The 19495-nt window shown below is 59.4% G+C and overlaps 1 protein-coding gene across 3 annotated transcripts in view; it reads right to left on the reverse strand.

Moving 5' to 3' along the window:
• The window catches only part of ANXA6 (annexin A6), a 50681-nt gene that overhangs the window by 19921 nt on the left and 11265 nt on the right, over nucleotides 1-19495 (reverse strand). For all 3 annotated transcript variants that reach the window (XM_075900575.1, XM_014581156.3, XM_075900574.1), the window contains exons 3-14: nucleotides 17654-17744; nucleotides 16275-16369; nucleotides 15779-15892; nucleotides 15503-15593; nucleotides 12180-12259; nucleotides 11598-11654; nucleotides 9732-9825; nucleotides 8036-8131; nucleotides 6669-6727; nucleotides 6025-6147; nucleotides 4353-4411; nucleotides 223-301 (exon numbers count right to left, since the gene is read on the reverse strand). In XM_075900575.1, the coding sequence (XP_075756690.1) occupies nucleotides 223-301; nucleotides 4353-4411; nucleotides 6025-6147; nucleotides 6669-6727; nucleotides 8036-8131; nucleotides 9732-9825; nucleotides 11598-11654; nucleotides 12180-12259; nucleotides 15503-15593; nucleotides 15779-15892; nucleotides 16275-16369; nucleotides 17654-17744 (1038 nt within the window). The remainder of the gene's footprint in view (nucleotides 1-222; nucleotides 302-4352; nucleotides 4412-6024; nucleotides 6148-6668; nucleotides 6728-8035; nucleotides 8132-9731; nucleotides 9826-11597; nucleotides 11655-12179; nucleotides 12260-15502; nucleotides 15594-15778; nucleotides 15893-16274; nucleotides 16370-17653; nucleotides 17745-19495) is intronic.

The raw sequence follows: 19495 nt of genomic DNA on the forward strand, positions 1-19495 counted from the left end.
CGGGGAGCATCCAGCGCCTCAGGGGTTAACTCGGACTGACCCATCACTCATCATCAGAGCAGAAATCCAAACGGCAAGGGAAGCGAGCTGTTAATATGCAGGGTAAAGACGAGTGATTGGCCAGGGCAGCAGCCAATCGGAAGGAGTCAGCGCGTAGAGGGCGGAAGCTGTGAATTCCAAGCCAGCGGGGAGCAGAAGGGAAGGGACTGGAGGGGTTCTGACCTCTACTTTAGCCACAGCACTAAGCTCCCACATCCGATAGGCCACCTGCGCAGCTTCGGGGAAGAACTCACCTGCGGCGCTGCAATGGGAGGGGATAGGACACAAGGATAGTGAGCAACTGGGGAACTCACCAACAGGGGGCAGCGCAGGCCGCACCATGACCCAACTCCCGAAGAATTCTACGCCAACCCAACCCAACCCACACCGGATCTCTACGCCCCCGCACCAACCCAACCCACACCGGATCTCTGCGCCCCCGCACCAACCCAACCCAACCCACACCGGATCTCTGCGCCCCCGCACCAACCCAACCCAACCCACACCGGATCTCTGCGCCCCCACACCAACCCAACCCAACCCACACCGGATCTCTGCACCCCCACACCAACCCAACCCAACCCACACCGGATCTCTGCGCCCCCACACCAACCCAACCCAACCCACACCGGATCTCTACGCCCCCACACCAACCCAACCCAACCCACACCGGATCTCTGCACCCCCACACCAACCCAACCCAACCCACACCGGATCTCTACGCCCCCACACCAACCCAACCCACACCGGATCTCTGCGCCCCCGCACCAACCCAACCCACACCGGATCTCTGCGCCCCCACACCAACCCAACCCAACCCAACCCACACCGGATCTCTACGCCCCCACACCAACCCAACCCAACCCAACCCAACCCACACCGGATCTCTGCACCCCCACACCAACCCAACCCAACCCACACCGGATCTCTGTGCCCCCGCACCAACCCAACCCACACCGGATCTCTACGCCCCCACACCAACCCAACCCACACCGGATCTCTGTGCCCCCACACCAACCCAACCCAACCCACACCGGATCTCTGCACCCCCACACCAACCCAACCCAACCCACACTGGATCTCTACGCCCCCACACCAACCCAACCCAACCCAACCCAACCCACACCGGATCTCTGCGCCCCCACACCAACCCAACCCAACCCAACCCACACCGGATCTATGCGCCCCCACTCCAACCCAACCAGCACCACGGCCGGATCTCTGTGCCCCCCCACCAACCCAACCCACACCGGATCTCTGTGCCCCCACACCAACCCAACCAGCACCACGGCCGGATCTCTGTGCCCCCACACCAACCCAACCCACACCGGATCTCTACGCCCCCACACCAACCCAACCCACACCGGATCTCTACGCCCCCACACCAACCCAACCCACACCGGATCTCTGTGCCCCCACACCAACCCAACCCACACCGGATCTCTACGCCCCCACACCAACCCAACCCACACCGGATCTCTACGCCCCCACACCAACCCAACCCACACCGGATCTCTACGCCCCCACACCAACCCAACCCACACCGGATCTCTACGCCCCCACACCAACCCAACCAGCACCACGGCCGGATCTCGGTGCCCCCGCACCAACCCAACCCACACCGGATCTCTGTGCCCCCACACCAACCCAACCAGCACCACGGCCGGATCTCTGTGCCCACACACCAACACAACCCACACCAGATCTCTACGCCCCCACACCAACCCAACCCACACCGGATCTCTACGCCCCCACACCAACCCAACCAGCACCACGGCCGGATCTCTGTTCCCCCACACAAACCCAACCAGCACCACGGCCGGATCTCTGTGCCCCCACACCAACCCAACCCACACCGGATCTCTGTGCCCCCACACCAACCCAACCAGCACCACGGCCGGATCTCTGTGCCCCTACACCAACCCAACCCGCACCATGGCCGGATCTCTGTGCCCCCGCACCAACCCAACCCACACCACGGCCGGATTTCTGTGCCCCCACACCAACCAAACCCCCACCACGGCCGGATCTACGCCCCCACACCAACCCAACCCACACCACGGCCGGATCTCTACGCCCCCACACCAACCCAACCCACACCACGGCCGGATCTCTACGCCCCCACACCAACCCAACCCCCACCACGGTCGGATCTCTGTGCCCCCACACCAACCCAACCAGCACCACCGCCAGATCTCTGTGCCCCCACACCAACCCAACCCCCACCACAGCTGGATCTCTGTGCCCCCGCATCAACCCAACCCACACCACGGCCGGATCTCTACGCCCTCACACCAACCCAACCCCCACCACGGTCGGATCTCTGTGCCCCCGGATCAACCCAACCCACACCACAGCTGGATCTCTACGCCCCCACACCAACCCAACCCCCACCACAGCTGGATCTCTGTGCCCCCACACCAACCCAACCCACACCACGGCTGGATCTCTGTGCCCCCACACCAACCCAACCAGCACCACCGCCGGGTTTCTGTGCCCCCACACCAACCCAACCAGCACCACCGCCGGGTTTCTGTGCCCCCGCACCAACACAACCCCCACCACAGCTGGATCTCTGTGCCCCCACACCAACACAACCCACACCACGGCCAGATCTCTACGTCCCCACACCAACCCAACCCACACCACGGCTGGATCTCTACGCCCCCACGCCAACCCAACCCACACCACGTGTGGATCTCTACGCCCCCACGCCAAACCAACCCACACCACGGCCGGATCTCTACGTCCCCACACCAACCCAACCCACACCATGGCCGGATCTCTGTGCCCCCACACCAACCCAACCAGCACCACGGCCGGATCTCTGTGCCCCCACACCAACCCAACCCCCACCACAGCTGGATCTCTGTGCCCCCACACCAACCCAACCCACACCACGGCCGGATCTCTGTGCCCCCGCACCAACCCAACCCCCACCACGGTCGGATCTCTGTGCCCCCGCATCAACCCAACCCACACCACAGCTGGATCTCTGTGCCCCCACACCAACCCAACCCACACCACGGCCAGATCTCTGTGCCCCCACACCAACCCAACCCACACCACGGCCGGATCTCTGTGCCCCCGCACCAACCCAACCCACACCACGGCCGGATCTCTGTGCCCCCACACCAACCCAACCCACACCACGGCCGGATCTCTGTGCCCCCGCACCAACCCAACCCCCACCACGGCCGGATCTCTGTGCCCCCACACCAACCCAACCCACACCACGGCCGGATCTCTGTGCCCCCGCACCAACCCAACCCCCACCACGGCCGGATCTCTGTGCCCCCACACCAACCCATCCCACACCACGGCCCAATCTCTATTCCCCCAAATCAAATCAACTCGCACCATGGCCCAAATTCTATGCCCCCACACCATGGCTGGATCTCTAAGCCTCTACACCAAATCAACCCACACCATCGCCCATTTTCTAATGCCCCCAAATCAAATCAGACGCCCCTCAGGATAAGTCAGCCAGCATGTCAACCCAATCCCTATGACCCCCCAATCCGCAGCATGAATCTTGAAGTGACACAGAGCTTCTGAGATAGAGGGGCTTTTGTGCATTGTCAGGACCAAGCGACCCGAGGCGGGGGTGAGTGGTGCCAGGGGTGGTGCTGTGTCACGCTAGCACTGCCGGGACACTGGGAGGGGTCGGTTCTGTAAGCTGAGTGGGTGGTGGGCCGGGAACAGGGCAGGGAGGAGTCTCTGCTTTTGTACCCAGCACTTAGGGGGCATAAAGCATTCTCCCCCACCTTCCCCCACAGCAGGGCACTCGCTCTCCAGTCCATATCCCGCATCTGCTGCGTTCCCCCTGCTGCGTCCCAGCCTTCCCCCAGCTGGCAGCATTAGGGTGCCGCTGGGGGGACTGCAGGGCTGTGAGCCAGGCTGGTTTCTCATCAGGTGTCGGCTGGCACTGGGCCTGGCATGGGGCTGGACGTGGGACCGTCCCCCGCAAGGTGGGGTCAAAGTTTGCCTCTCGAGGCAATGATGGGGGAGGGGAGGGGTGAGTTAGGTGGGGCAGGACTATAACCCCGCTGGCTGTGCTGTCCATGCAGACTACGGGGCCTGCTCCTGCCCCCTCTGCGCAAAATGGCAAACTCTTACTGAGGTCAGGGACAGGCTCCATGATGTGGACTCTCCACTTGGCACCAGACCAGGGCTGGCTGCCTTTCCTGGACGGCCGTGGAAACCCGCCACCGGGCCCCAGAGGGAGCTGCAGAGCCCCGTGCTTGGCTTCGCCCCGAGGGAAGCCGGTGGGACGGTACCAGGCAGGCGGTGGGCGTGGCGGGCGTACTTACTCATCATCCCCCCCGCACAGCTTCAGCAGGGCCTTCTTGTACTCGCCGGACGTGTCGTCCTGCAAAGCAAGCGGCAGAGGGAGACGCTAGAGCCACGCGCGTGTGCGGGGCAGACCTCAAGGCGGAGCTCGTCCATCCCCGGGGAGAGAGGGGCACGGCCGTGGGTCTCGTGAAGCCGCCCATGAGCGGGAGGGGCTTTCCAGGAGCCCCTCCAAAGGAGGCTGGGACACGAGGCACAGAGGGCTTGGCGGGGCCCAGCGCCACCCTCCCACCCGCTGTGGATTCAGGGCCACATAGTGACATTGTAGAAGGAGCTTTAGCCAGTCCCAGGCGGAGGAACCCCAGAGCTCGCTGGAGGGGGAAAACGACGAAGCGCCTTCTACACGTGCCTTTGGGGAAATTCCAGGGAGAGTCGGACGGAGAATCTCTGCCTCAGCAAGGGATGGGGGTTCAGGGGTTCTGCGTGTCAGGGCTGGGGGTGGGCAGGCGCTGACAAGAGCTATTCACAAAGCAAAATTCAACCCCAACAGCCTCCCAAGAGCAGCGCCCAGGGAGCACCTGCCCCCCCCCCCCATGCTGTGAGTGGGAAGGGCAAAGGGCCAGCCGGTAGGGCCAGAGTCCCTGAGTGTCCCGGGGGACCAGCGGGGAGGAGGCTGCTATGACATAGTGGGGGGTAACCTGCCAACTCTCTGGCTGCTGTCTGTAGCACCACCGAGCAGACAAGCGATGAGTCACTATGCAAAGAGGGGATCCCAACTGGTTTGGCCAGCTGACCCCCATGGAGAGGAACAAAGGAAGGTGAATGCTGCCCTGGCTGGGGGGCAGGGCTGGAGGAGAGTGAGTTAGTTCCTGGCTGGAAAGCAGGGGAGAAGGAACTGGGGAGGGGGCTGGGATTCCCCTATCTCAAGGGGGGCATTGAGGCCTCTTAGCCCCCAGTTCCTGTAACCAGATTACATCTGTGCTGTGCTGTATCCTGGAGGAGCAATAAACCACCCTCAATTCTACTGGCTAGTGGAGTCTGTTTGTGCCATTTCGGGGTGCAGGAGACGGGGGACCCCCAACGCGCTGTCACAGCTGCCACTTGCAGCAGGGGCCCCCCCCACACCAGCACAGCTGGGAAAGCAAAGCAATGCTGCTCCAGCCCGCTCCGCTCCCCCGGCTGCGTCGCTCGGGGAGGGGCAGGCCGGCTCCTGCACTCGCTGGCAGGAGGCAGAGGGATACGGACGGAGGAGCCGAGTGAGCAGGGGCTGTGTTACTCCACTTCCCCTGCTGCTGCGGAGTGCAGGAGGCCAGACCCCGGCTGCCAGCACTGGCCCCTCAGCCCTGCTAGTCCCTCGGGACGCATCACTCGGGGAAAGAGATGGGACAGAGCTGGGGGGGTGGGGGGAGGGAGGAAGGTGGTAGGAAGTGGAGCAGGGGTCCCGTCCCTTCCCTAGGCTGGGGGGGTCGTGTGACTGGTGGCCCCCATGTCACCCTCACCAGTCGCCCCTACAGCTGCCCCATGTTCTCTCTCGAGAGTCTTCCAAGCCCACCTGCTCACCGCCCCTCCCCACCCCATCCAAATATGGGGCAGGAGGAGGATGGACCTCCCTGGCCCGCCGTGTCTCCCTTACGTGTGTGGAGATGGCGGCGAAGCCGAATTACTGGCTGTTCTGGCAGCGCCCCCCTTTACCTTGATCATGCTGTGCAGGGACTTCTCGTACTTGGTCCTGAACACTTCCCGGATGTCCAGCATGTCGATCTCGCTGCGGGATACCATGATGCGGATCAGCGTGTTGTCCTTGGTTCCCAGACCCTGCAACGGGCCCCCCAGGCCCCGGATTAGCCACGGCACCATGCCAGAAAGGCACAGCTCCTTCCCAGACCGCGCCCCCGCCGAGAAACAGGAAACCCTGGGTTCTCTCTGCATGAGCAACCCAGCTGGGCTCCCAGGACCTCGCTCTCCCAGCCGAGTGCCGGACAGGCCGTGTTTCCTGGGCCCGCTGTCAGAGTCATGGCTCCTTCACACTGCTAGTCCCCTGGCCCCGGGATGGCTAGTTCTCCTGGAGCAGGAGCGGCGTGGCTTTCTCCTAGGGCTCAGTTTCAGAGGAGAGCAATGGGCCCTGTGTGATTGCATCAGCGTGGGCTCGGATTTCCAGCCCGTGCATCACAAAACGTATCTGCTCTGACCTCTGCCCCACGCTCTAACTCGGCCTGCACCTGTCCTGGTGCCAGAACCCTGCCAGGCCTGGGCCCAGAAGAGAGCCCCTGTGCCTCTCATGGACTGAGGGAGACTGGGCTCACGGCTGGCTAGTAGGGTTTCCCTGGCCCACTCACCTTCATGGCCTTGTAGAGCCTTTCAGCAAAATACTCGGGGGTGCTCCGGATGCACTGCACTGCAGGAGAAACAATGAAGAGGAAAAACCAAGAAGAGTCACCTGGAGAGTCCAGTCACCCCGTCAGACAGGGCTCCCCATTGGCCAGCACAGCCGCTTCCTTAGCCCTTCGAACCACCGTGCCCCAGCTCAGGGCTCCACTGACCCCTTCAAACACCTCAAGCTCCCGGTCTCTTCTCCCTCACCTCCAACACCCTGTTAGATGCTGCTTCCTGAGCCGCACTTCCGGCTTCCCCAGCTTCAGTCATTCTCCCTGTACCTTCTCCTGGCTCAGCACAATTCCAGAGGATCCCTCCAAGATGCAATAGAACCTGCCCACAGGACAGTGGTCTCCCTGTAAGGCGCATTGTAACCCGCCCACAGGACAGTAGTCTCCCTGTAAGGTGCATTGTAACCCGCCCACAGGACAGTGGTCTCCCTGTAAGGCGCATTGTAACCCGCCCACAGGACAGTGGTCTCCCTCTAAGGCGCATTGTAACCCGCCCACAGGACAGTGGTCACCCTCTAACGCGCATTGTAACCCGCCCACAGGACAGTGGTCTCCCTCTAACGTGCATTGTAACCCGCCCACAGGACAGTGGTCTCCCTCTAACGCGCATTGTAACCCGCCCACAGGACAGTGGCCTCCCTCTAACGCGCATTGTAACCCGCCCACAGGACAGTGGTCTCCCTCTAACGCGCATTGTAACCCGCCCACAGGACAGTGGTCTCCCTCTAACGCGCATTGTAACCCACCCACAGGACAGTGGTCTCCCTCTAACGCGCATTGTAACCCACCCACAGGACAGTGGTCTCCCTCTAAGGCGCATTGTAACCCGCCCACAGGACAGTGGCCTCCCCCTAAGGCGCATTGTAACCTGCCCACAGGACAGTGGTCTCCCTCTAAGGCGCATTGTAACCCACCCACAGGACAGTGGTCTCCCTGTAAGGCGCATTGTAACCTGCCCACAGGACAGTGGTCTCCCTCTAAGGCGCATTGTAACCCACCCACAGGACAGTGGTCTCCCTCTAACGCGTATTATAACCCGCCCACAGGACAGTGGCCTCCCCCTAAGGCGCATTGTAACCCGCCCACAGGACAGTGGTCTCCCTGTAAGATATACTGTAACTAGAGATGTAAAGAGGTAACCAATTAACCATTTACCCGGTAAGCATTGCCTTACTGGCATGCTTATTGTGATAATCCGGTAACTGGAGCATGGCCTGGCTGGAGCAGCCCCCCACTCTTCACTTAAAGTCCCCATGTGTGATCCTTTGGGTTCCGACATCTCCTCCAGTCCTGCCCCTCCAGCAGACAGCACCACTCACCCACGGCCAGCATCAGCTTCTCAAAGTCCCCGGACAGCTCTCCTCGGATGCTCTGCTCAATGGGCTTCCCGGAAATCTTCAGAAACTCGTCGAAGACTGTGGGGTGAAAACCGGAGAGAGGCCCCGTCACAAGCCAGCGTTGGGGGAAATGGAGGGCAGCCTCTTTGGCAGGGCGCAGTCTCTTTGGCAGGGCGCAGCCACCCGTCTGCATGTTTGAGGGGCTCTCAGAGACAGCGATTATTGCCTCTGACGTGTTTGGCCGGCAGAGGCGGCAGAGCATCCGGCTGTTCTCAGGAGCTGACCCATGTCTGCGTGGGAACGTGGGAGCTGTTGTGGTTACGCCTAGTTGCAGCTGTCCCGGCGTTGGTCCCCGTTGGGCTGCTGTGAGGATGGCCAAGTGTGCGCCGGCCATCCTAAATCTTTGACAGACACGCCAGGGAATGAACCGGGGACCTTCAGAACCAAAAGGGGCTCCAACAGCTGGCGTTAGAACCCCCAAACGCCTCGTGCTTGGGACTGACACAACTCATCTCCTCTGTGTCCGGCAGAGAGGGCCCCTGGAGCCCCTGGCTGGCCTGGAGTGGTTTCCATCCTATACCAGCGGGACCGTTTGGTTCAATGGCTCAGCACGCCCACTGAACTACTGCTCCAATGCCCCTGCCTGGAACACACGTTCACTCACCAGTGCGCTGGCCAGGCGCACGCCCGTCCTTTGTGCCTTAGCCAGACCGCGAGTCATTCAGACACGACCGCAGGAAGGCAGCCAGCCAGCGGCTGGGTAACTCTCGTGCTTTCACAGCCAGCAGGGGCAACTGGCGAGCCCCCCACCATGACTCCTCCCTGTGCCACCGCTAGCCCTGAGGAGAGTCAGGAGAACCCCTCTCCGTCCCAGGCCCTGCCTCTCCCCCACCCTTGGTCAGCTACTGCCCTGCCTTTGCCCCCAAGCCCTCTCCCCTGAATGATGCGGCCTAGAGTACGACCAGCCAGGGGAGTCCAGCATCCACCAACTGTGGTGGGAGGAAGCGGAGCAACGTGGCCCTCGCTCTGCTCCTCCGGCCCTGTCGCTCCGCTTCCCCCCGCGAGCGACACGCCAGTCGCTCCTCTTTCCCTCACTGCTGCCGGAGGAGCGGGGACAGGGAGGTAACCCAACCCCTGCTCCCGGCTGCTGTCCCCCGGGCCCATCGGGGGGTACACATGCCCCCGCACGCCCCCTTTCGCGTCACCCCCGACAGCAAGTCTGCCTTTAGGGGAGCTACCCAGCAGCTGCCTCCCTGATGAGCTACCCAGCAGCTGCCTCCCTGATGAGCTACCCAGCAGCTGCCTTTAGGGGAGCTACCCACAGAGGCACCCGTGACAGTCATGGACACCACGCAGCTCGACCACAGAAACAAAGCCCTGGGGGGTGAACACGTCGTTGTAGCACGAGGCCTGAGAGGACGAAAAGGAACATTCCTGGCTCCCTCAGCAAAGCCCAGAAGATTTCGCCAGAGATGGACACTGGGCACCGGGGTCTCCCCCTTCAAAATTCATCAGCTCTCATGGAAAAACACCTCTTAATTGTCCTCCCCGAGCATGACCACCAAATGGCGAGCGCACAGCCTGGCCGGCCTCCAATCCTCACATGCTCGGCAAGACCCAGCTAGCGGCTCTGGAAGGAAGGAGGGGGCGTTGTGCTTTGGAGACGGAAGTGGCTCACCTAGCCGGAGATGCTGTTTGCTTCGGTTTCCCAGGATGTAGATGAACTGGGCCTCGTCTGTGCCCCATTTCGACTCGCCGGCTTCCAAGAGATCCTGGCAGAAAGGCAGAAACAGAGTCAGAGAATGCGGAAAGCCTGACCGAGCAGCCCAGAATGAACGCGCTCAACTCCTGCTGTCAGGACCAGCTGCAAACCGTAATGCCGCTGTTTACAAAAGGCAAGGCTCCTTCCCGGTCTCACTCAGCAGCCTGGAATCTTTTGTTTAACTTAAGTTTTGATAGGCAGCAGGTTTAAAACAAACCAAAGGGAGTTTTTCTTCACTTGGTGCACAGTCAACTTGTGGAACTCCTTGCCAGAGGATGTGGTAAAGACTAAGACTTTAACACAGTTAAAAAAAGAGCTAGATATTCATGGAGGTTAGGTATCAATGGCTATTAGCCAGGATGGGTAGGAAGGGTATCCCTAGCCTCTGTTTGTCTGGAAATGGGTGACAGGGGAGGGACCACATGAGGATTACCTGTTGTGTTCCCTCCCTCTGGGGCATCTGGTATTGGCCACTGTCGGACGACAGGATACTGGGCTGGATGGACCTTTGGTCTGACCCAGTCTGACTGCTCTTATGTTCTTAACTGACTTCATTTCTAGGGAGGTTGTCAATTCAAAATCTGATCTGTCTTGTCTTCTTTCCCCGAGGCTATAACTAACTCTGTGTGCAAGAAACACAGTTGTGACTCCACAAGATCACATGGCTGGAAGCTGAAGTGTGTGTGTGTTTGTAAAACTAGTTCCTACACCGGCCCGTATGCAGGGTGTGTGAAGGGGGTGCAAACACACCCCCTACAGTCCTTCATGGTCCTTCATGGGACCGACTCTAGCCGACCTAGGGAAGACAGGGGCGGTGCATTGCCCCAGCCTCCCTCTCCCACGCTCTGGCTACAGGTTGCAGTGTGTGTGCATAAAAACCAGTTACAACCACAGCAAGAACACATGGCCGGAAGTAGTAGCTGCGGGGCTGGGGGAAGGTTCAATGGGGCACAGCGGGACCACAACTCTGTGTGCATGTGTGTAAACTGCTTACAACCCCCGCAAGATCACATGGCTGGAAGTGGTGGCTGTAGGGGGGGGGGGTTGCTCAGGGCGCCGGGGGATAGCTTGGCGTCAGCGTGTGCACAAGATCACATGGCTGGAAGTGCTTGCTTCCAAACGACAGCCTGGTGTGAGCAGGGGGTGTGCATAAGCCACTTACAACCCGTAAGATCACATGGCTGGAAGTGGTGGCTGCAGACGGCTCGGGGAGCTCAGTGAATTAGCTTCGCTGGCCTTTTGTTGCTACACTTCTGGGTTTGTACTGTGTGTAGCCACAGCCATGTGTGTCTGCGGAGCTTGCTACAAAGTGGCCCTGGGTGGCTCTTGTCCACGCAGCCTCTCAAACGCTGTGAAAGGGAGAGAAACAGGCGCCTGGGCTGCAGAAGTCCGCGCCGAACCTTCCCAGCATGGGGCGTCAGCAGCCGGGGCTTTGGGCCCCTTCCTAGCTGGCCAGACACAAAGCAGCGCAATGAACAAATGACAAAAACTGTGTCTCAAAGCAGAGTCAAGGGGCCAGATTCTCGGCTGCCATAAATCAGCATCGCTCTGATTTGAACCAGCTGGCGGTCCGGGGGGGCCCTGAGAGACTCATTCTTTGGCCCCTCATCGGAGCCTTGAGCAGATACCAAATGTAGTATTGGCAGAAATGAGCCCGAACACCTGCCTACACCCCCGCGGATGCGGATACCCAGGGAGATCCGTGGATTCTTCCTCCCAGTCGCTGGCTGGGCTGCGGTGAGCGCCAGGGAAGTGAGCCAGGCTCCGTTCCGCCCCACCTACCTTGGCATCCTGCTCCACCAGGTCCTCGCTCACAACGTCGTCCTCCTCCCGGGTGCCCTGCGTCAGAGACAAGAGGCCGGCGGTACAGTCGGAGGAGTGAGAACAGGCAGAAGGGAATGGGGAGAGGTGGGCAGAGCAACGTACCCGTGGGCAGCATCCCCACGGAGCCTGGCGTGGCCCTGCCCACGTTCTGCTCCCAGGAGTACCCTACCTGCGTTCCTTGTCTTCCGTGGCCCAGCAGGGCAGGCGTGGGCTCGGCAGCCTGCCACTAGGACTTGGGGAGGCTCGGGCAGGTGCCCCGCCTGGTGCTCTGGTCGCAGTGTTGTTTTGGGGCGAAGGAGCCACCGTGGCGCTGCCCGCCTCGGGCTGCAGGGTCAGGGTGTTGTTCCCAGTCCGTGCTCTGGAGCTGGCTCGGGAGAGCTGTGGCGGTGCCTGCTTTGGGGCTGGGATCAGGCGGGTGGCGCTGCCCTGGGGTAGGGGGCCGGTAGCAGAGGGGGACGGGAGGGGAGGGAGGGGGCCAGAGTAGTGGGGACAGGGCTAGCCTCTCCTGGCTGCCAGTTCACCCGCTGCCCGGGAATGTACCTGAAGCAAAACGATGAGCATCTTCCTGAAATGGCTCGAGGTGTCTCCCAGGACGTCCGCCTCCAGCTCCTTCTCGTAGGCTGGAGCGGGAGAGAAAAATGGGAAGCGCTTCAGCTCCGCGTTCAGGGGAGGCCGGAGCCCAACACAAGGGAGCGTCCTTAGCTCCCAGGAGCCGGATCCCGGGTTCAAGGGGGGTACATAGCACTGGGCGCCCAGACTGGCATCCCTCTCTGAGACCAGCAATGCTGCACTGCCCTCCGAAGCACGCCCCAAACGAGCCATGCCCATTTCAGAGGCATGGTCCCTGCCAGCAACCCCCGTCCCAGCCCCAGCCCCATCACCATAGCAGGGTTGCCAGATGTCTGCTTTTTGCCCAGACAGTTCAGTAATTGCATTGTGAAAAAAATACTGGACATATAAAATTTAAAGGCGCAGCGACTTTTTTTTTTTTTGCTCAACCAATGTTTCCCCACCACGTTCGGGATTTTTTGCAAACATTTTCTGGCAACCCTACACCATAGACATAGTCCGACATCTGTATTTGAGGGCAGCTCTTGTCAAGCCAATGGGGCTGCACAGGGGGGTTAATTCCGTGCCTGCATCATTTCAGATCAGGGACGGGGGAGGCAACTTTAACCATGGTTCCAGGGGCTATTTAGGCAACTGAAAACTCGAATGACTTTTGCAGATGGCTTAGGAATGATCTGGTACTAGATCAAGAAAGAAAATCAAATAAATATAAGCCCCACTCCGCTCCAATACGAATCTGTTCTGACAGCTCGTGGCAAGTCACTTAAGGGATACCGTCTATGTTTAAAATCGCAATTTCTGTTCTTATTCAGCTACTCTTACTAATGCCAGAAGGGGCTAACGCGATCATCTGTCCAGACCCCCTGCCCTTCGCAGGCCACTGCACCCCACCCATCCACTCCTCTCACAGACCCCCAGCCTCTGGCTGAGTTTCTGAGGCCCTCAAATCACGGCTCAAAGATGTCAAGTGACACAGAATCCACCAGCGACATTAATTTAAACTTGCAGGCGACCCCACACTGCAGGGAAAGCAAGTGTGTTTATGGACAGCACCCACCTCTCCCCATAGCCTGCTTCTGGTTAGGGGTTTGCAAACGCCCCTGCACGGCGACCCCCTGCCGGCAAATTACTACACGATCCTCAGAGACGGACCAAAGCCCAAGCCCACCTGAGGCCCATCACCCCATGTTGGAGGGGAGGGGGCTAAAGCTAAAATCTGTCCCCCACCCGGGGGGCAAAGTCCAGGGGCTTGTAACTTAAGCCCCACTGCCCAGGGCTGAAAACCTCTCAGGCTTCAGCCTCTACCCTGCATGGTGGGGCTCAGACTTCGGCACCGGACCCCAGCAAGTCTAATTCGGCCCTGGACCAATGTTCTCTAATCTTTTCCATCCATGTGTGGAATAAAGTTTTTGTATGTGCGCTGAGAGATGTGCACCACCAGTAGAAACAGAAGCCTAGCTGTGGGCGCTCTGCTTATCAACTGGGTGGTGTTTGAATCTCTTCTGGGCAGCCAGACAAGGGCACAGCTTACAGGGAACACTGCTGGTGACCCTATTAAAATGGGGTCACGACCTGACCCCAGCTTGAGAACCCCTGGACAAGTCAAGCTCTTTGAGCCTGCTCTCAGGAGGCAGGTTTTCCATTCCTCAGATCATCCCAGGAGCCCTTCTCTGCGCCTGTCCCACTCTGAATTCACCTTTCCCACACTGCACAGACCAGAACTGCACCCCGTGCTCCAGCTGAGGTCTCAGCGGTGCCTTGTGTAATGGTACTAACACTTCTCTGTCTCTACTGGGAATACCTCGCCTGATGCACGCCAGGACCGTCAGCCTGTTTTGCGGCTGCATCACATTGATGGCTCAGTCATTCTCCTGTGATTGACAAATACAGCTCTTTCTCCCTCTGCAGTCTCCTCTTCATCCAGTTCCTTCTCCACGTTTCACTTCTCACATTTTTAATCCTCATCTTCCCCAATTTAACTAAGACTATCCCATGTGGCACTTAACTGAGTGCCTGACTGATATCCAGATAGATTAGATCTACTACATTTCCTTTGGCTAAAAAATCAGTTACAGGTGGAACCTCTCTAGTCCGGCACTCTCGGGACCTGACCTCTGCCAAACCACAGGAGGTCAATATTGTCTAGCAGCATTTCCAACACTTCCATGGCTTGCTGGGCTCTAAGAAGACATTGAGGGGTAAATTAGAGCTAAATCACAGCACAGAACACTGAGAGCCAGGACAGGTGGCTGCAAACAAACTTTATGGGACTGCGGGAAACTTGCCACACCCATGTTAAGTGGATATCTGGCTAACTCAAATCATGCCGGACTATGGATGTTGCTGGACCAGAGTGTGCCGGACTAGAGAGGTTCATCCTATTTCTTCTCAAAGAAAGATATTATTCACTTTGTTACCATCAATCCAACAACTGAAACAATGGTAAGAAATATTCTTCCATTATGTTCTGTCGTTTTAGGCTACTCAGTTCACCACGGTTGGAACAGATCATTTAACATTAGGAAACATCCTAGCAGATATTTCTGGTCTTAATCGAAGGCTATGTCTACATCGGCAGCTTCTTGTGCAAGAACAGCTGTTCTTGTGCAAAAACCTGCCGGGTGTCTACATTCCACGCGCATTCTTGTGCAAGTAAATGTACAGTCCAGTGTCGGAAAACAGGGCTTCTTGCGGAAGAGTTATTCCTCTCCCCAGGAGGAATAAGCCTTCTTGAGCAAGAGCTCTTGAGCAAGAAGGCAGTGTAGACAGGCAACATGAATTTCTTGCGCAAGAAACCCCTATGGCTAAAATGGCCATCAGAGCTTTCTTGCGCAAGAGCGTGTCCACACTGCCATGGACGCTCTTGTGCAAAAGCACATGCCAGTATAGACGTGCTCTTGTGGAAGACTTTTTGCACAAGAACTCTTGCACAAAAGAGTTCTTGTGCAAGAAGCTGCCAGCGTAGATGTAGCCAATTCTGTTTAGAAACACAATTCTAGCTCCCTGTGAACCAATCTCCACTCAGCTCTCTTTAACTCCAGCTGCCCAGCACCAATCAGAAAGCTGGACACAAAGGCCCAGTAATGTTTGGGGAAATGGCTCCCAACCCAACGCCAGATGCTGTCCCTTGCCCCATGCACAGGGTTCCAGTGGGAGGGAAGAGGCTATTTGGGAGTTGCTCTAATTTATGGTGAACCGATGTCCCATTGGACTTTAACCCTCCCCTGGCCACAGGCTGCTGGCTGCACTACTCGCCCCGGAGAAGCCAGGATTCCCTTGTCTCCCACTCTCACCATCCCTGTAGGCTTCCACCAAATTGTGTATCTGCTGGTTGGTCCGGGATGCCAGGATCTCAATCAAGCACTTTTCGTCGGTGCCGATGCCCTGCAGGCAGGAAAAACAACCGCCACGTGAGACGCCCTGCGCCGAGGCCAGGCGCGTAGCCCCTTGAGAAGGGCAGCCTCTGGGCACTGCCTGGAGGAGCTGAGCTAAGTACACGCGCCCTTAGAGGGAGCGCCCAGAGCTCTGGTGTAGCGAGGATGCTCAGAGCGCCCTTCCCTGCCCCTTACCTGCAGCGCGTCTTTAATCTCCTTGGCATCAAAGTACGCCAGGGGCCGCATCAGACCCACAATCAGCCTCTCAAATTTCCCCGTCAGCTCCCGTTTCAGGTCTGCGATCAGGTCCTGGGGCACGGAAGAGGGTGCGAGAAGGAGAGAGGGAGAGAGGAGGAGGCGTGAGTGGCAAACTCGTGGGGAGAAAGGACTTATCAAGGTAGCCGCCTTAGCTGTGTGGGGGGACGGTCCGGACCTCAGCAGGGCTATTGGCAGAGTGCAGGCCGGCCACGGTGGCTGGGATGTGACTGACCCACCCTGTCGATAGCTAGTGAATTTTCCCAAGTGAATGATTTTGCTCCACTGTGTGCGGAGCCCCGGCCGGTGTGGCAGGGACAGGCAGAGCGGGGGGTGTGCAGCCGGCATGCTGTGCTTTGGAGGAGGCAGCAAAGGCTCGCTCTCTGGCGGCCCTCAGACCAGGATGTGGGGCTGTCCCATGATGCACTGGGGTTACCTTTCCATACAGCGATTTGTAGGCTTGGCTGATCTCGAATCGCTGCTTGTTGTTCCGGGATGTGATCAGGTCCAGGATGGCCTCCTTGTCGCTGCCTGCAGGGAGACACGGTCAGTCACCCTCCTCCCACAGCTGAGATCGGCAAGATCCCGCTTTCCCTGGGCCGGGAGCGGATTCCAGCTCTGTGCTGGAGATGGCAGGACAGAGCGCTGCGACCCCTCCGAGCCTGGCCTGCCCGGGAACAGGGCAAGGGACTGATGGGGCTCTGGAGCATCACTGGGGAAAGGGAGAGAGCAGGGGACATATCATGGAGTGCCCTGTTCACGCGCTCCCCCATTGGGATCCCGCTCTCGGGCACCAGAGACTGTCCCAGGTCAGATTCAGGCTGAAGATCTCTGCCTCTGGCCCGCCCCTGACAAACTCCCTTCTTCCCCGGCCCCAAGGCAAGCCACCAGGCATTGCAAGGTAGTTTGTGCATCAGGAAGCCTCTCTATAGAAACAGGCCCTGAAAACGTGCACCGTGCACCCTCGCTTACCATTTGCACGGCAAATGAACATAAGAGCGGCCGTACTGGGTCAGACCAAAAGTCCGTCTAGCCCAGTCTTCCAATGGTGGCCAATGCCAGATGCCCCAGAGGGAGTGAACAGAACAGAAAATCATCAAGTGATCCCTCTTCTGTTGCCCATTTCCAGCCTCTGACAAACAGAGGCTAGAGGCCCCATTCCTACTCAGCCTGGCTAATAAGTATTGATGGCCCTGTCCTCCATGAATCTATCTAGTTCTTTTTTGAACCCTGTTAAAGTCCTGGCCTTCACAACATCCTCTGGCAAGGAGTTCCACAGGTTGACTGTGTGCTGCATAGAAAAAAACGTCCTTTTGTTTATTTTAAACCTGCTGTCCGTTAATTTCATTTGGCAACCCCTAGTTCTTGTGTGATGGGAACAAGTAAATAACTTTTCCTTATTCACTTTCTCCCCACCCGTCATGATCTCATAGAGCTCTATCATATCCCCCCTTCATCTCCTCTTTTCTACGCTGGAAAGTCCCAGTCTTATTAATCTCTCCTTATATGGCAGCGGCTCCAAACTCCTCCTCGTTTTGGCTGCTGTTTTCTGAACCTCTTCCAATGCCAAGCACTGCTTGCCAGCACCGGAGGGGGTGACACTAAGGGCTGGGAGGTGCATTTGTGGCCTTCACCCCCTAACACCCTCCATTGCCTTCTGCACAGGGTCACCCCTCCATTCCGCTCACACCTGCCCAGCAGCTGTTAACAGGCTGCTAGGACAAGGCCGGCTCCAAAGCCACCGACGTCAAGACCCCTGGAGATTCAGCGGCCCTCGGAGGGGCCGGTAGCGCGGGGGTGGCAGAGCGTACGCACCAAAGCCCTTCATAGCGTTGTACAGCGCCTCTGCGTCCTGGCTTGCGTTGAAGTTGGGGAACTCCTTCACGGAGCCCCGGTACCGGCCAGCCTAGAGAGGGGGGAGAAGAAAGTAAATGAGGCAGAGGCCGTGTCACGCTGACCGGTGGAATTGAACCTGGGACCTCTGGAGCTCTGTGCATGAGCCTCAGTCTACCGCATGGGCTAAAAGCCTGCAAGGAATGCGGGGCAAACTCATTCTCACGCTGAGAGTGGTCTCAGTGGCAGTCGGTGGGAGAGGGCACCACGCCCAGCAGGGGGGTTGCGCCAGCTGGAGGACCCGCTCCGTGGCCCAGCCAGAGCTGGCATGAGAGCAGCAATGTAAACATGGGGGGCAAACCCAGCAGCTGCGCCATCCAGCCACAGCTGAATTCCACCTCTGGGCTTGTCAACCAGCCTCCACAGGGGGACTGGGTGAAACAGGGCCCTCGGCAGCGGGTCCCATTGGCTGGGCCTCCCCAAACAGCCAGGCGTGGCTCCGCCCACGCTCGGCCCCCAAGTCCCCCCCTCCCTGCTCTGAGGGGGCCGTGGCTCTCAGCTTCCCAGTGCTCTGGGGAGCAAGGCAGGGGGGCCTCGGTCAGGGGGCATGGACAGGTCGGAGCCTCGAGCGGAAGGGGCAGGGTGGGGCTAGTCTCCCCCACCACACGAACAAGGCCCAGGTTCACCAAGAGCTGGGGGGCTCGCGGGGGAGTTACCTCCCCAGGCCTTTGTTTCCACTCCAGCATCACCCTCCTCCGGAGCGAGGCAGCTCAGCCCTCCAGCTGGACAGTAATGGTGCAGCAATCTGTGCTCCGGCCCTCGGCCTGGCTCGCTGGAGCACCAGAGCCTGCTCCGACCACAGGCGCCTCCCTTAGCCCTTGGTCTTGGCTGTCCCCCCTGCACAACGAACCGATCCCGGCGGGTAGGGTGGCCAGGGGTCCGGTATTGTACCAGACAGTCCGGTATTTGCGCGCTCTGTCCGGTAAAAAAAATCAGACAATACCAGACACGTGCAATGTCCGGTATTTTCTGATTTTTCCGGCTGCGCACCGGATGGAAGCCTGGCGTAGGTGGGAGGACCGGCTGGGAGTCCCAGCTGGGAGGCGGGGCCGCGATTGCCGCCGGGAGCCCTCAGCTGGTTGAGTGTGAGGAGGCGGGGAAGCCTCCTCCTCGCTCGTGCGTCGCTGGGAGCCTGTGTGGGACAGGCAGCGTCCCGGGATCTGCAAGTGCCTGGGTCAGTCCCGTTCCACGCCGGCCGATTTGCTCACCCCCCCCTTCCCGGCCGGCCGGTTTTCCCCCACTTCCCCTCCTGATCTTCCCCAGCCAGCCCTCCTGCACCGCCCCCCAGCTCTGCTTCCCACCGGCCCGTTCCTTATCCTGATCTCCCCCAGCCAGCGCAGCTGCACCCCCCCCGCCAGCTCTGCTTCCCGCCCCCTCTTCCTCCTGGCCAGCCCTGCAGCCCCCAATCCCTCCCAGCTGTGCTTCCTACCCCCCTTCCTTTCAGCCAGCCCTGCCCCCCCAACCGGTTCCCCCTCCCGCCCACGATCAAGTGTGTCCTTTTTTTGGGGGGGTCTACCTGGTAACGGAGGACAGGCCCAGCCAGAGGAGTTCTAGACAACACTCAAAAACCAGCACACTGAGGAGAGATGCGCATACCCTCCAGCTTCATGGCCTGAGCCGACCTCCAGCCATGGGGGGGCTGGGAGGAGACTTCCCAGGGGGCGGCGTATCCCACCACCATCTCCTTTGGGGTTCCACACCCCTGCCTCTCAGGCATCGCGTGTCGGCGGAGGTCAGAGGTGGGACCCCAGTGTAGGCAGACCC

The sequence above is a fragment of the Pelodiscus sinensis genome, chromosome 17 (assembly GCF_049634645.1).
Source record: "Pelodiscus sinensis isolate JC-2024 chromosome 17, ASM4963464v1, whole genome shotgun sequence".
In the NCBI taxonomy this organism is placed as follows: Eukaryota; Metazoa; Chordata; order Testudines; family Trionychidae; genus Pelodiscus; species Pelodiscus sinensis.